This window comes from Leptonotus elevatus, chromosome 13 (genome assembly GCF_054856555.1).
Source record: "Leptonotus elevatus isolate MCC_2025b chromosome 13, RoL_Lele_1.0, whole genome shotgun sequence".
Taxonomy (NCBI): Eukaryota; Metazoa; Chordata; class Actinopteri; order Syngnathiformes; family Syngnathidae; genus Leptonotus; species Leptonotus elevatus.
This window is the reverse complement of record NC_141251.1, coordinates 9,020,849-9,037,079: the sequence shown is the minus strand read 5'-3', so window position 1 is coordinate 9,037,079 and position 16,231 is coordinate 9,020,849. Positions and strand designations below refer to the sequence as shown.

The window sequence follows — 16,231 nt, the reverse complement described above, 5'->3', positions numbered from 1 at the left end:
CAGGTTTCGGTACCAATACTAGTCTTATCTTAAGGTATCGGTTCTCGCGGCGGTGACCGATACCATTATCGGCCATTTCTGAGGGACAATGTGGGACACTCCTCAGCAAAGCGGCGGCACCTCCCCTTGGGCAGACTCGCTGATGGTGGTTTACCCATTTCTAGCACATATATCAGGGCTGCAGACTAACATTTCTTGCGAGGACCGCGGTAACCCTTAACTTAAAATCTTAGGAGCATAGTAGGGGTGTTAGAAAAAATCGATTCGGCAATATATCGCGATATTACAGCGCGCAATTCTCGAATCGATTCAATATGCGGCCAAATCGATTTACATGTACAAGTTTACTGATTAGTATTTTCTAAATTTGAGTTAAAAAAAAAATCTTATTTATAAAAAAATTATAGATTTGTATTGGGATTAATCGGTATCGAATCGTGACCTAAGAATCGTGATACGAATCGAATCGCCAAATACTAGGCAATTCACACCCCTAGAGCATAGGAAGAAAATTTAGGGGTGAACACGTGAATTGACTTGCAAAGTAAATATTGGTATTCACATTTCACAGCATTTTCATTGTGTTACTGACAAATACTACAATGTTTTTAATTCATATTTTTTTGTACAAGTGTCTACACATCATACACCATAAATATACATTTACATCTTAAATACCAAAAATGTCAAGTTGATGTTTAGACCAGAAGTGCAAGTATTATCAGAAAATGTCACTCTGCACATGTTTGTGGGTTTCAACAAAATAATTTTCAGTGGCGGCACATAAGTTTTGTAATGATTTCATATTAAGCATTTTTATACTGTACATCATACTAAAACCATTAAAATTAGCAGATTTATTTGAACACATTAATATTAATGCTTTAAAAAATAACAAAAATGTTACAATATATCTACTGTACTTCCATTCATGCAATGTACTAGCCCAGTATAGAATGTTTTGTTTACTTATTGCCGTCCCCAAACGGTGCCACTGATCATGTGAAGACATAGTTTGCCAGATTAAAAATATATCACTCACTACTTGAACGTGACTTGGGATGCCGCATCCCCGTTGTCCTCAGACCAGCTACGACTCATCTTTAGCGCAACGTTGTTGCTCGTGTATTATTGGACGGGCTAGCTGAAGATAGCAACGTGAGGTTAACATACAGGCCCGTGTGACGGTCGCGTATTTTTTTATTTTATTTTTTGCGGCATCACAACATGATCGTTATGCCGGCGTAGCTTCAATGAGAAAAGTCTTTTGATTCTAAATGTTGAGCAGAAGTGGGTCCAACAGTGAAAAAGCAACTATAGGGGTTTAGCGGTTCTGTGTTCTATCATTTACATTGGATGCTATTTCCCATATATATAATTGGTGTGCAGTGTTTTTTCATCCACACATTATTAAAAGTGTATACTTTCCTGGAAAGAACACACCGATGATGCATGCAGGTTCAATGTATGGTTCAAGAATGCATCAATAGAGCACCTCAGTCAGTGACAGGGGCCTCTTCTTTATTCTCTGTTTGTACTCTATCTGTTGTCTTGATAGTATAAGACTATCACACATGCTAATACATTTATCTGTCTTTCCAGTACTTTGGTTTTAGCTGTTGTTCATTGGTTTTGTTATGTGTTATTTCAGAGGCGGCTGGTAAGGTGGCGGACAGACAGAAAGGTAAACGAATTAGAAAGACAGTGTAGAATGGAAAGAAAGTTACAATAAGAAGAACAATAGAGTTCTTCTTCAAATCAGATTTAAGACGATTGTTGTACTTTAGTTTACATTATTTACCATTGAGCTACACAGCATAAAAAAATTATGAACCAGCTAGCTCAGCTATTAGAATGGAGAAAAATAACATGTGTTTTTAAAGAAAAGGCTGTGATGCAACTTCCAGCTTGTCACATCAGGAGTTGTCACAGAAAGTTACTGGCATGATTTGTTTGGCACCGTTTTTTTTTAATGCCAGATTCCCATACTGCACAACTCACCCATTTTTTTCCTGAACCAGCAGTGACTGCGTAGAAGCGAACCAGCACGATGTGCACGAAAGCAACAGCATGTACCACTATGCTACCAGTGCTTAAAATTTGATGTTTTTCTTTCTGAATATATCATGCATAAAATGTAATCCAGAAAGAAATTGTCAGAAAGAGATGAAAAGAAGTTTACCGGAGCTTAGTTTTGTCAATCCTCCCAGCCCTTCCTGACCTCTGTCTTCGGCACGCTTCCTTACTCCATCCTCTTCATCAACATTACTGCGGCATTCCAAGAAGCCGGGAAGTCGGAAATCTCCAATTTATGATGAGAAATGCACAAAAATATTATACGTAATCTTTGCCATTTGGTTATATTTCCTTGATTGCTAATTAAAATGATTAGCAATTCATTAATTACTACATCATTTTTTAAATATTACGTTTTTCTTTGTGTTTGACTGGTATATTTTGATGACAGCCAAGTGAGATATTTCCAACTTCCTGGAGATCTTAAATGCAGAAAAAGGTTTTAAGTGTGGTTCAGTTCTTGAAGACGTCAAAAAAGAAAAAAATAACCTGAATGTCCTAAACAGACGGCTTTTTAGAAAGGGCTGAACCCAATCCTTTTTGGATGCACAGTTTGTTGATTGCATGATTTCCTTTTATTTTGAAGTATCATTTTTTTTTTTAAACATGAGTGAACTAATTATGCGTTACCACTTATAGTAGTGACCTCGTGGCTTATGATGTTTCCAAGTCACAAGGTGTGCAAATTGGTAAATACGCTATATTGTTGAGGTCACCATGAAGGATATGTTGCCCTGTGTTATCTATATCCTGTTGTTATCAAACTTATCAGACTTACCTTGAAAAGCAAAAATCTTATATATAAATACATTACTACTCTATATGACTGTATGAATGCACAACATGAAAGTTGAGATAAAATATTACACACTTAAAAAGGCCCATGCAAACAATAATAAAAGATAAAAACTTTTTTTTTTTTTTTTTGGTGTGGTGCAGAGACGTCAGCAAGTAAGAAGGTGGCTAAGGCTGGCAGCAGCAGTATCCAAAGGAGCGTGGAGACGGGCATGGCTGTGGAGTACCCACGAGGAGGGTCAGCCATGAACCGTCAGGCCAGTAGAGAATCCACTGATGGCAGCATGAACAGCTACAGCTCTGAGGGAAAGTAAGTTTGCCAGAAAAATAATTGGAACTCTGTGGAATGACTTGGATTGATGCGTAAATTGGTCATATTTAATGATCTAATTATCATCTGAGTCACAATAGACAAACACAGTCTGTTTAAACTCATGCCTCACAACCAACCACATTTGTATTGGGCACATTATGTTAACATTCACAGTCTAGGGTGGAAAAAGTATGTAAACTCTTTGACTAATGACTTGGAGACCAAGACATAATTAGTCAGTAGTCAGTCAACATAAAGTCTAATCAGTGTGAAAAAATAGAAGGTTTTGGTTAAAGCTGCCCTGCCCCATAAAAACACAGACCATTCTTGAGTTTGCAGTTCTCAAGGAATCATTGCGCAATATGAACTATGCCTTGCGCAACAGAGCTCTCAGAATACCCACGTGCTTTGTGGACTTGGAGAAGGCGTTCGACCGTGTCCCTCGGGGAGTCCAGTGGAGGGTGCTTCGGGAGTATGGAGTACCTAACCCCTTCATACGGGCTGTTTGGTCCTTGTACAACCAGTGTCAGAGGTCGGTCCGCATTGCCAACAATAAGTTAAATTAATTTCCAGTGAGGGTTGGACTCCGCCAAGGTTGCCCTTTGTCACCTATTCTGTTCATAACCTTCATGTCAAAGTGGATGTGAGTGGTTGAGGGATGGTGGACCCAAATGCAGGGAAGTAAGGCAGTGAGACAGGAATCAAGTGCAATACGTGGAACTTTAATGAAGCGCAGGACAAAAGGTGAGCATACAACCATGATTTGACGGGCGTGGACAGGACGTAACTGGACTGGTCGCCGTGACTGGACAAGATATCGTGAAGTGACAGGATGTGACTAGACTGGTCACCGTGACAGGATGTGACTGGACTTGTCGCCGTGACAGGACAGGACGTGACTGGGCTGATCGCCGTGACTGGGCTGGTCGCCTTCACAGGACATGACTGGGTTGGTCACCGTGACAGGACACGACGTGACTGGACTGGTCGCCGTGACAGGTCAGGACGTGATTGGGCTGGTCGCCGTGTCAGGTCAGGACGTGACTGGCAGGTCGCTGTGACAGGACAGGGCGTGACTGGGCTGGTCGCCGTGACAGGACTTGACTTGACTTGACTTGACTTGACTTGACTTGACTTGACTTGACTTGACTTGACTAGCTGTGACGTGGCTATGACTTGCTGCGGCTGTGGATATGACTTGGCTGCGACGAGACACACGGACTTCCGTACATAACATCAGCAATGCACACACACTCACGCGGCTTCGTCTGTCCTTCCTTCCTTTTCTCGGTCTCTCCTTTGGTCTCTTGAGGCCTCCCTGATTTTATGTTTTTTGGATTTGTTGGGGTCTGGATGTTTCTTGGGCTGGGGAGGAGTTCTGGTGGGGGGTGTCTGGTCGGTGCTGGATTTCACCTTCCTTGGTTTTCTTCGGTCCCCTCGGGTCTCCTGGTGTTCGATTTAGGTGAACGGTATGAGATTTTTTTCTAATAGGTTTTCTGGTGAGCTAACAAATACACACACGCACGCACGCACGCACGCACGCACATACACATACTCACCCACACACACAAAAAAAAAAAATATATATATATATATATGTATATATATATATATATATATATATATATATATATATATATATATATGTATATATGTGTATATATATGTATATATATATATATATATATATTAAAAAAAAAAAAAAAAAAAAAAAGAGCAATGATGATGACATTTCCGAATGAACAATACTGAGCTCTTAAAAAAAAAAAAAGCAATGCACCCACACTGACTGAACAAACCCCACAAACTAAATACACTTCTGCGTCTAGCGTGCCTCAGGAGAGAAAATGTCGGCGACTTGGAAATATTTCAGTCGTTTAGAATTAAAATTTTTCCCCAAAAACTTTTTTTTCAAACAGCGTTGTATCGGTACAGAATCGGCATCGGCCGATACTGCAAAACTGGGTATAAGAATTGGTATCGGGGGCCGAAAAACAGTATCGGAACAATACTATCAACAATACCATCACGTTCTAATAATAAGATTAGCTTAATTAAAACATACACACTAAATGTAAGCATGATGTGAAGAAAAATGTTGCAATCTCCGTATCGGATTCTATATACAATCTACTAACTAGTACTAACTCTACTGCTAACAAATACACTGTGTCTGTCTGTCTGTGTGTGTGTGTGTATTTCAGTCTTATCTTCTCAGGAATGAGGTTGGGTGCTGACAGCCAGTTCAGTGACTTCCTAGATGGTTTAGGACCTGGTCAGCTGGTTGGCCGGCAAACACTGGCAACACCTGCAATGGGTGAGCATTACACCGTTTATTTGACTCATTACAGGGTTTTGCTTTGTTTTATTTTCTGTGTACATTTAGAAACATGTATGAGACTATTTTTGAGAAAATGAATGTGGCTAACGTGGTGTATTACATGCTAAGGATCTTATACTGTTTGGTTAGCATTAGCATTAGCATTACATCGATGTATGTGTTATTGTTGCATTTCCCATATATGCAGGTGATGTTCAAATTGGTTTGATGGATAAGAAAGGACAGTTGGAGGTGGAGGTGATCAGGGCACGAGGCCTTACCCCCAAACCAGGCTCCAAATCCCTCCCAGGTTACCAACATTTAGTTCTTCCTTCGTACATTGCTTTCTGCTTTCGCTACCTCTCCATAATTTCAGTTTTTTTTTCAATTTCGTCACCTCTCTATGCCTCATTTTCTTAATCCCTGAACTCTATTGCTGCATCAACAGCTCCCTACGTTAAGGTGTACCTGCTGGATAATGGAACTTGTAAAGCCAAAAAGAAAACTAAGATTGCACGAAAGACCCTGGAGCCTCTGTACCAGCAGCATCTGCTATTTGATGAGAGTCCCCAGGGCAAGGTGCTTCAGGTAATCTCTCGTGCGTGAGTCAGCGTGTGTGTATCTGCTACTGAGTCAACCATCAAAAATACCTTATTATTGCAAATTTAAGAAAGGCGTTAATATTTGTATTTATTTGTGTGGAGTGAAGATTTTTAAAATCATTTCTTCTTCTTTTTCCCCCGCTCCCCAACAATCACTAAGATTTTCTTTTGGACTAAGTGCTGTGGTTTGTGTTTTTTGTTTTACCTTGTCCCTTGTGTACAGTCAGATTTGTGTCTCGTTAGCACTGCCCCTCTCGCCCCTCAACTCCGTGCCTGCCCTGTGTGCCACCACCTCTTTGTAAATAGTAATTTCAGGTACATTCACATTAAAGAGTCCAGGAAACTAGTTTTAGTGGAAGTCCAGAAAATTATAATATAATGCTTGCATTACAATTTTGTCCTAAATATGTATTCTTTTTCAGTAGTACCTTCATCTATTTGTTGTAAACAGATTAAATATGATTAAGGAAAAATATTAAATGTCATATTCAATTTTTTTTAATTAAATAAATAAACAAGTAAATAAAAGTTCAGGACAGAAAAATATTTCTGTTTAAAAATTTGGTTTTTCAATATATATATTTTTTTATTGCCACCGGTTGAGATCATCTGGTCAATTTGGTCCTTCTGTTTGATTAGTTGTTGTTTTGTCGCTCCCTTTTTTTGTTCTGTGATTGTCTCTGTGCGTGACTGATTCATGAACTTGTTCTGTTTTGGTTTGTTTAATTTTGTCGAAATTACAGTGTTACCTTGACTTATGAGTGCCCCGAATTTCAAATATATTTTCTTTTTTTCTCTCTCTCTCTGTAAATTAGCCCTCAGTGTGGTTCCTAAGACAATGAAAAGTGCGAGCGATTGTGCAATTAGAAGCCCTGGTAAAAGATATATCGTGTGTATGCATGTAAATAGTTTTGTGCTCACGGTTTTCGGTTCGGTACGCGTTGACTCTTGCAAAAAATCAATTATGTCTTGTATAGTTAGGTTCAAATGGAAAGTATGTTCACAACATTATTATTATTATTATTATTATTTATTTTTTTTTCTATCTAAGCCAGCAGCATATTACAGTTGTATTCGATTACTAAAACACGTTTTTCAAAAGTGCACATTTTATTTGTGTTTTTTTCAAAACTGCACACGCAAAACAGAAATTGCTAAACCCTGGCATTCATTCGCCAAACAACTCTTTGCCATCAAATCTCTAAACATGTTCACAAAACGGAATATATTTGGAAAACACAACTATATTTTCACATGACATACCCATACCATTTATTGAATAAGCTTTCGGCTGAACATATACAGAAAACTGAATAGCAAAATTGAAAACACAATTAAAATGGAACACACTTGAATCAATGACAATGCCCACTTATCTCAGGCACGCACATTTTCAGACAAAACATTTTTATTTTTTCAACTCTTAAGTCAAGGTACCACTGCATATAGTGGTTTAGAATTCATGTTTATGCATTTGTGTCCTTTCCCATCCACCAAACTCCACTGTGGTGACTCTGCTATTCTCTCTTCTAGGTGATAGTGTGGGGGGACTATGGACGATTGGACCACAAATGTTTTATGGGTGTAGCACAGATCTTACTGGAAGATTTGGACCTATCAAGCACGGTGATTGGATGGTTCAAACTCTTTCCACCGTCCTCGTTGGTAGATCCCACTCTAGCTCCACTCACGCGACTGGCGTCCCAGACATCATTGGACAGCTCAGGACCACCCCCGGGTGTTCGGTCCTAGTGACCGCGATGACGTCAAGCGTCTAAAATCCCTTCAATGACAAAATAGAGGAATATAACTATTGGACAACAATGGAGCAAGAAGGTGGCATCAGGACAACAAGACCTCGGTCTACCAATAAAAAGCCAGACGGAGAGACAGGGAATAAGCGTGATAGAGAGAGAGAGAAAGCAGGCGAGAAAGAACTAGCCAATCAAAGCTTAGTCGGAGTCTGACAATCATTTCTCACAACTTTACTTCTTTATCTACTTGAGCCTTTTCTTTGCAAACCTTTGCCTTCCTTTGTTCCTCCAAGATGGGGATTTTCTTTCCACTTTGATTATCAATTGTCTTTCGTCGAACGTTATTTTTGTGCACCCGATCAAAATCATTCACTAGACGGGAGTCCTGAAAACACTGTGGCGGAGTTGGTAACATTTCAAAGTCACACACCTTCATGCAGACCAATGGCTGCATGAGACGTGCATTGGAATTGCTAAGGTGATAGTGGAAGTGTAGCTGAGCACGAGGGCTGCTGTTTGGCATGGTGTAGTCATTGTAAACCTTTTCAGTTAAAGGAGCCTACACACACACACAAACACACACTCACACAAACACTCATCCCTTGCCTTGTGAGACATGAATGCAAGCACAAGAAAAGCTTGAGTGCTTTATTATGATAGAGACAAAAAGTTTTCACTCTTTGTCTGAACAAAAGAATAAGAGGCCAAATTTATTATGTGCTTTGTATATTTTATTTTGAATACTGTATTTGTTTGTCTTTCTTTAGCCTAGAGTTCAAAATAGTACTATTTGGTACAAACTCGTTTCGTTCTTCTTACTTTTCAGTTGTAGAGCAATGCTTTGCTTTTGAGCAAAAGCCACTATCAGGTGACATTTGTCTGAACAACCTAACCCTAGCACCCGCTACCCCCGTTTCCCACCCACCTTTTCGATTTCCACTGTAAAAGGGAGAGCAGCATGATCTCGGGATGCCCTGTCCGTATGCCCAGCTGCATGCATGGTTGTTTTGTTACTTTCATTTCATTTTTGTTTTAGTCTCTTTTTTTTTTTTTTTTTTTTTTTTAGAAAAGTAAAATACATGAGGAATTTTCAGATTCTTGAAAAAAAGTAAAAAAAACAAAAAAAAGATAAGACGTGTGTTAGTTTCACATAATTTTAGGCCAGCTTGTATGTTGCATGTTCTTGTACAGTTTGCTTGTACTGAATATGAATACAAACCAAGAAAAGCCAAGCCATCCCCCGATCCAATAACAGGAGCGGACCAATGAGGGAGGATCGACGCCACCCAGGCCACATCTTCCTCTCTGGGTCGAAATATCCATATCAGGAATTATCCACCGTAAAATGTCATTGTTTCTGTTTTTCTTTAAGCCTTTGAACGACATTGCTGTTCTGTAGTACGGAGCATAGCTGAGATCCTGGTGATGATGACGATGTAACTGTAATGTCAGTTTGTCGGGCTCCAGACCAATAGAGAATGTGTGAAAAACAGCTACATGTATATGAAGTACTTTTAAGAGTTTGAGAGAAATTATAAAGATAGAGATATATATGAATATAGAAAAAAAAGTGTATCTGCCTGTCTCCAAAACACACGTGCACACCTTGTACATAGAAAATAATGAGAAGTTATTAACAAAAGAAATGTCAGTGACACGCAAACATTCCTGTTTTTTTTTTTTTTTTTGATTTTTTAGAGAGAGGAATGTGCACCCTTTGCTGTTTGCTCAAAAGCTGCTGAGCGGTACTGAGCCACAGGGGGGCGCACTAAAAGGCCTTTCTTTTCCCACTCTCCCAAGTTGTTCAAGCAAAAGTATAGAAACAGTTGAAATATTATTTTGGATTTGTTTTCAAGAACTCCCCTCCTGTGTATTACTATTGGTTGGGACTGGACTTCTAAAGCCAATGAAGAATCTGATTTTACAGACCTATGTTGCAAATGTTTGTGTTGAAAATGTTGGCAGTGTGGCCGACTGCCCTTTCCTTTGTCAGTATTATCCCATGAATACTGATTGTTTACAGCCCACGGCTCCCCAAACCCAAACAACGATGCTAGATGAAAGACGAAGAAGTATTCACTGCAATGGTTCTTGTTTGTATAACAGATGTGGCTCTACTGACGTGTATGTTTTATATTCAAGAGTTCATTTTTATTATTTACAAATAAAAGACTGCGGAAGAAGATACCTGCTCTTTCAAAGGATGTGGCCTCATTATTACGGTGAAGCAGCCGTTGTGACTGGGACTTTTGTAGAGGGTGGATGTGCTACAATGCAAAGAAAGACCTTTGTGGGCTACTCAAATGTACAACTTCCGTTCAGCTTTGTCCGGGGTAAACGCAAGGAAGCAACACTAATGCTGCATTAGAGGGACGTGGGAAGTCGGATTATTTCTCTTGTCTTCAACATCAACGGATTAACTGCACTGTGCTTTGCTTTTTCTTGGCTTTTAGTGTTTCATTTTGTTTTTTGTTTTTTTATGTTACACTCATTTCCAAAGATCGCCTTCAATAAGGGTTCAAAGACAAAAAAATAAACAAATATATTAGTTACGCAAACCTCAATTGATTAACATTCAAAGCAACTAGTAACACAGTGGCTGTGTGCGAATGTGCACCCTCCCTACTCCCTATATAGTACCCTATTGAGGGGTCACACCATTTTGTAGGGGTGTCCGAATGTCCAGGGCACTCAAAATTACCCACAATGCACTCTGAAAAGTAGTGACTATCAACACTCACTCAACTGGGTTGATATAGACCACAATGCATTGCGAGTATGAAAAAAAAGCCAATTGAGGCTGAGAGCTCAAACATGCCAGCAGTTCCTACGGACTTTAATCCATTCTGTAATATTTTATGTTAAAAGTTTGCTCAATGACTATGCCTAAATTTTCTAGATCAAAGATATAAAACATTTCTGGCTGTAAAAACAAACAAACAAAAAAACAGGAGACTAAGGATAAATTTGTCCTTGTTTTATTAGTTGTAAAATCCAGTGTGACAACTTACCCATTGGTGGGGCAACATGTCACATGTTCACTACCTCTATTTGATGGCTTATAACTTTGCACTAACAGAAAGTATGAAAAGGACACGAATACAAAAAATATAACCTAAGACTTCGGTCTTTCATCTAGTACACATTTTTTTTATATTTAATGTATTGATGCTAACTAAGAAATATATAAAAGTACAAAAAGTGATACAACTAGCCCCGGTCTCCCTACTCTTTCATTACAATCTCTCTCTCTCGCTCTCTTGCCTTTTCCTTCTCTCAAATGCCAGACCTAAAATAGCCTACTGTATTTACAAGACTAATTTACCCAAACACAATTTTGAGTGTTCAGTTTAAGGTTGACTCTTTGCATTTAAGGGGTTGTCACTGCATTAAAGTCAACTCTAAAAATAAAAAATACTACCGTTTATATAATCAGTCATCACTGTGATTATGATTCGGAGCCTCTGCCTTGGTGTGATTACAAAGCCAGTAGGTCTTCACTGCAATTGATTGAAAGCAGGTGACTTTGAGTGCATGAAAATGTAAACTATATCCTAACGTGGAAAACGTAGCAACTATCACAGTGTCACTTTGGCATCCTAATCAAGGTAGTGATGATTCTTATAAACATCCAGTAAAGGTTTTGTTGATTTCATTATGGACTCCATACTTTGTATGCAACACAATGTTGACAACAGTGGGTAAATCTTGTTTTGGAGAGATGCATGGTTTTATTTTTTTGCGTTGATAAGTGGACGTGTGGTGCTCCAATATCCATGGTATTGGAGATGGGGGTTAGCAGTCACGGCATGGGTAAGTTGCACATTAAATTTTCTCCATGTGTTTCAAGTCCAACAAGTGTGGCTTCATTGTAAAAGAGTATTAGACTGACCTGCCAGCAGTCCAGACCTGTCTGCTATTGAAAATGTGGCACATCATGAAGCGCAAAGCACAACATTGGAGACACCGGACTCTTGAGTAAGTAAAGATTCCAGACGCTTATTGCGTGTCATTAATGTAATGGCTCTGTTCCAGGTTTTTTTTTTAGAAAGTGTTGCAGGGATCAACTGTGATTGGTTTAGTTGTATTTAACTTACATTTGCACTGCAGTCAATTACAAATGTTTGTTTTCAAACATCGACTCAGGTAGTTTCCTTTAACTTTTATGTGCAAGACGTTTTAATTGAATCAGTATTTTGGTCAGGGCTCCTGAATTATTATTATTCTTATTAGGACTTCAATAGCCCGTAAACTAAGATTTTGCGGGTGCAGGGTAAAGGGGCCTGTGATAAATATTAGATAAATATAGATAAAGATAAATATTTTTTTTAGATAGTGCGTGATCTAAAAAGTTTGACAACCACTGTAGTAGAAGATAAAAATCATAAACTGTACAGCATACTGAACTGGATGGTTACAGTTATTAAAATGTTAGACACATAAGAACGTGTGAAACTTCAGTAAGCATGCAGCAACTTAAAAGCCAATGCAGAGCAGCTTGAGTTCAAGATCGTCACCATCCGTGTGACTATATAGCGAGCATCATCGCCAGGAGTTTTATGGCATAGTAATCATCAGTCTCGTCGAGTGTAACAGCCTGATGCTTTTGAGATGACAGATTGTCTCACTCTGATGCTCTCTGCCACTCTGGACCGCCATCCTCCAAGGCTGCACACTGAAGAGATGCTGAAAAGCTCTTTATTGCCACCTCGTGGCGTGATTTGGAAACAGTATTAGATGACAATGACGAATGCTTGTGTACATCTATTTTCTTTTTTTTAAAGAAATAAAAGGCTTAGGAGATGGAGAAGAACATAAAGGTGATGGCAACAAAATGTTTTTGTGTGTGTTTTTATTGCGTAATGTGACGTCCATATGAATGCTTGACTGAGTAACAATGGGCAAAAGTCGACCACTTAACCCTCCAAAAAACAAAAAAAAAGCGTTCAAATTGTGTATTCTTTCTCCTTTTGTTTTATATTTGGTAGTATTCACTTAAAACTGAAACCCATCAAGTCGCATAAGTTGCTTCTAATCATTTTTTTTAAATATGAAATATCATTGGAAAACACGCGTGGCATCAATCCATCCCTGCCGTGCCGTCAACATATTAAACATTTTCAGATTTTTTTATTTGCAACCACTGCAACACATCTTTTATTAGTTAATTTATCTTTTGGGCAATGAATTTCCAGGCCTGGTTACCCGTTTGATGTTTTCCTGCCTCGTCGTTCACTTTTGTGTTTCACCTGCTCGCATCGGTGTGTGTGTGTGTGTGTGTGTGTGTGTGTGTGTAGCCAACATCAGTGATGTTATGCGTGCTGCAGTGCTTCATATGATCGCACATAGGCTATGAAATACTGTTTATAATAAGTATGTGGCGGATTTATTCCACAGTATATGAAACTTGCATGGTTTATATTTTTTTCGTTTACGTTGATGAGAAATTTGATATATTAACTTGGAGAAGATTCCCATTTACTTTGAGAAAATGCCGTGCAAGACATTCAAGCAGAATATATTAACAGTCATGTGGATGGCATCAATAATTTGCCTTTAAATTTATAGTAGTTTAGAATAGTTTTGGTTGTCTCTGTCAGAAAGGTAGTGTAGAAATACACTGCATGCATCACGTGAAATACACCGCATCACATTTGCAGGTGGGCAATTATGATGCGGTGTTGACTTTTTGGAACAAAGATTACCCTACTTATTTCTAATTAAAACGAAGCGTTATTATCTTGAATATATATATATATATATATATATATATATATATATATATATATATATATATATATATATATATATATATATATATATATATATATATATATATATATATATACACAGGTCCAGTGCATTATATTACAGCGAGTGTGTATAGAAACAGATTGTGATAAAATGTGAGTGTTGATTTGTCTTTTTGCATGAGATGAACAGGCATCATGCAATAAAACTTTCTGAAGCTCACCAAACTTAAATGTTCCCTTCTAATAATTTTGAATATGAGTATGAGTCTTTGACATAATGCCATTATTTAAATGATCGCATGCACACTTTTCCATAAAAATAAAAAAAAGATAATAAAATACAATCCACTGCTTATCGTTTTGTTGTTTTACGGCGGACACGCATCTGTAAACAAACATTAAGAGTGTAACCTATAATTGGTCAATTATGATAATAATAGCTTCTCTTGGTCTCCAGAGATGCGCTACATGAACACACAAGTCGGGGAGTCAGATGGCATTAGACGCAGGGACTTTGCCAGTAATGGAGGCTTTCTGGTTAAGAGGCAGACTGAAACAGAAGGGTGTCATGTCAGATTAGATTTGTTATTTCCCCCCTCGGTGTTAATGGTTTGAAAGGCCCCCTAGTTTGCTTCAGAGCCCATTAGAAAGTGGCGGCCGTGATACAGCCGTCATTACCGCGCTGTTCCCCCGCACCGCCGCTTAATCTAATTAGATAGCCCGGCTCCTGCCTTTTGGGGAGGGGGGGAGTCTTTCTATTGATATTCATTAAAAATACATGATTTATCACTAAGCTCTCTGAGGTACGAACTACGCGCAGCCGTTCCAAGGTAGAAACATTGGACTGCTGCGGATGGATTCCGCCGCAAATTCATGTTTAATCAGATTTTAACATTCGAACACGGCATCGGAACTAATAATAATAATAATAATAATAATAATAATAAGGCAATTGAAATAAAACATTTTACAGCCGACAAACGAGAGCTATATGTGTATTTTGTCCGTGCTATATAAAGTCGATGTAGGTGTGTTTATTTATTCATGCAGTATTTATTTTCTTTCCTTTTTCCCTTATAACGGTATACCCCTTTTACATGACTTACACTGGGGTTTTGGTTTAGTCGAGGTTGCAATAAAAACAAAACATCACCTACACTACAGTCTACCCCCCAACATGCTCCGAACAACCATTTTCCCAACATAAAATACATATCATATAATTCTTTACAGTGAAATCAGATTCACGTGTATGTCTTCCATGAACTTCCTTCAGTGACAATTTACCTCTGCAGACATTGTATTTCTTGTGTTGGACAACTACACACGTTATAAAGTGATTAAAATACAATGTAATCACTTTATGGCCACTTCATTGAAATATTGAACGTAACATTAGCGCCCTTGAGCTGGGTTGATGGTTCGGGCCCGGAGCTGGAGCTCGTTAATGGCCCTTTTCTCTTATACTAGTGGGATGTGGCCACTAGAGGGAACTCTAGTCCGTGTTTGCTGCTGTTAAAAGCCACCTCCAGTATAGTCAACCCATGCAGTTTATTCTTTAACAGCACAAGCCATCGTTATTTTATCAACACTTGCAAGTCCTCCTCAAATATTTTTTTTTATGTATACAGAGCAGAGGTAACGTGACCATTAAAATAAATACATTCGATTAAATGCACCGTTTGCAAAGTGCGGTCAGTCACTGGATTACATAGAACAAAATAAAATACTATCAAAATGCTTTAAACTGCTTCCTATAATCCCATATTATCCGAACCGTATGCAAACACTTTACTGCCTTTATAGATGTCTTTAGGTAGCATATATGCTCCAGTGCTGGGCTCTATACTTGCAACACAAAGGTCCCAGGCGTGTCATTCCCGCTCGTCATTCATCTTCATAACAACCAGTTAGTGTAAAATTAACAACGACTTAACTAACGGTGGCCATAAATGTGCCCGTGCATTAGAGGCAGATGGATGGTGGTGATGGCGGCTGGCCTGGGACTTAATAAGGAGAGTTGGTTGCTCCAGCTCTTTGCGGGTGGTGTTGTGGGGCCCTGATGCAAGATAACGAGACGCTCTTTCATGCTGCCCCTTTTGCGATCAAGTGAATTTCAATTGTGTCAAAAAATGAGATGAAACGATAAATAGCATTCATTGCAACCTGTGTGGTTGTCCTGAACTCAGATATCGCATCACGTGCGCTGGGAAGTGTGCATGTGCGTGCGTGTGTGTGTGTGTGTGTGATGGAGGAGGTGGGGGTCTGGTAATTTGGTCTATAGCTGCGTAATCCCGCCTGATTTCATCTAATACCACCCGGCAGACGCGGCGACGTGTGCGCACATCCTGCGACGTGATAATAGTTCTCTGTAAAATCCAGCCTGCCCCCGTTTTTTGCAAATCTTTTAGGATGGCTGAAAATTGATGGCGCGCGCGTGTCCGTGCGTGTGTGTGAACATGAAATTCCACTGCCAAAACGCAAGACTGGATGTGACAGGGATTTGAGGGTCCGCATAGAAATTAAGACGACACCTGGGGGGAAAAAAAGAGGGAAAAAAAGTCTTTAACCCATTGCTTGAGGCTGATTTCTTGCATGTGCAGAACATTGGACACGAT

At 39.1% G+C, this 16,231-nt stretch overlaps 1 protein-coding gene across 8 annotated transcripts in view; it reads left to right on the top strand.

Moving 5' to 3' along the window:
- The window catches only part of rims1a (regulating synaptic membrane exocytosis 1a), a 72,006-nt gene extending 61,945 nt beyond the window's left edge, over window positions 1-10,061 (top strand). For 5 of the 8 annotated variants that reach the window (XM_086093450.1, XM_086093454.1, XM_086093455.1 and 2 more), the window contains 7 exons: window positions 1,652-1,684; window positions 3,016-3,181; window positions 5,389-5,501; window positions 5,713-5,814; window positions 5,953-6,092; window positions 6,267-6,291; window positions 7,640-10,061. In XM_086093450.1, coding sequence (XP_085949576.1) covers window positions 1,652-1,684; window positions 3,016-3,181; window positions 5,389-5,501; window positions 5,713-5,814; window positions 5,953-6,092; window positions 6,267-6,291; window positions 7,640-7,884 — 824 coding nt within the window. In that variant the 3' untranslated portion in view covers window positions 7,885-10,061. The remainder of the gene's footprint in view (window positions 1-1,651; window positions 1,685-3,015; window positions 3,182-5,388; window positions 5,502-5,712; window positions 5,815-5,952; window positions 6,093-6,266; window positions 6,292-7,639) is intronic. The other 3 variants (XM_086093457.1, XM_086093452.1, XM_086093451.1) reach the window with 2 other exon arrangements.
- Window positions 10,062-16,231: the final 6,170 nt, after the last annotated feature.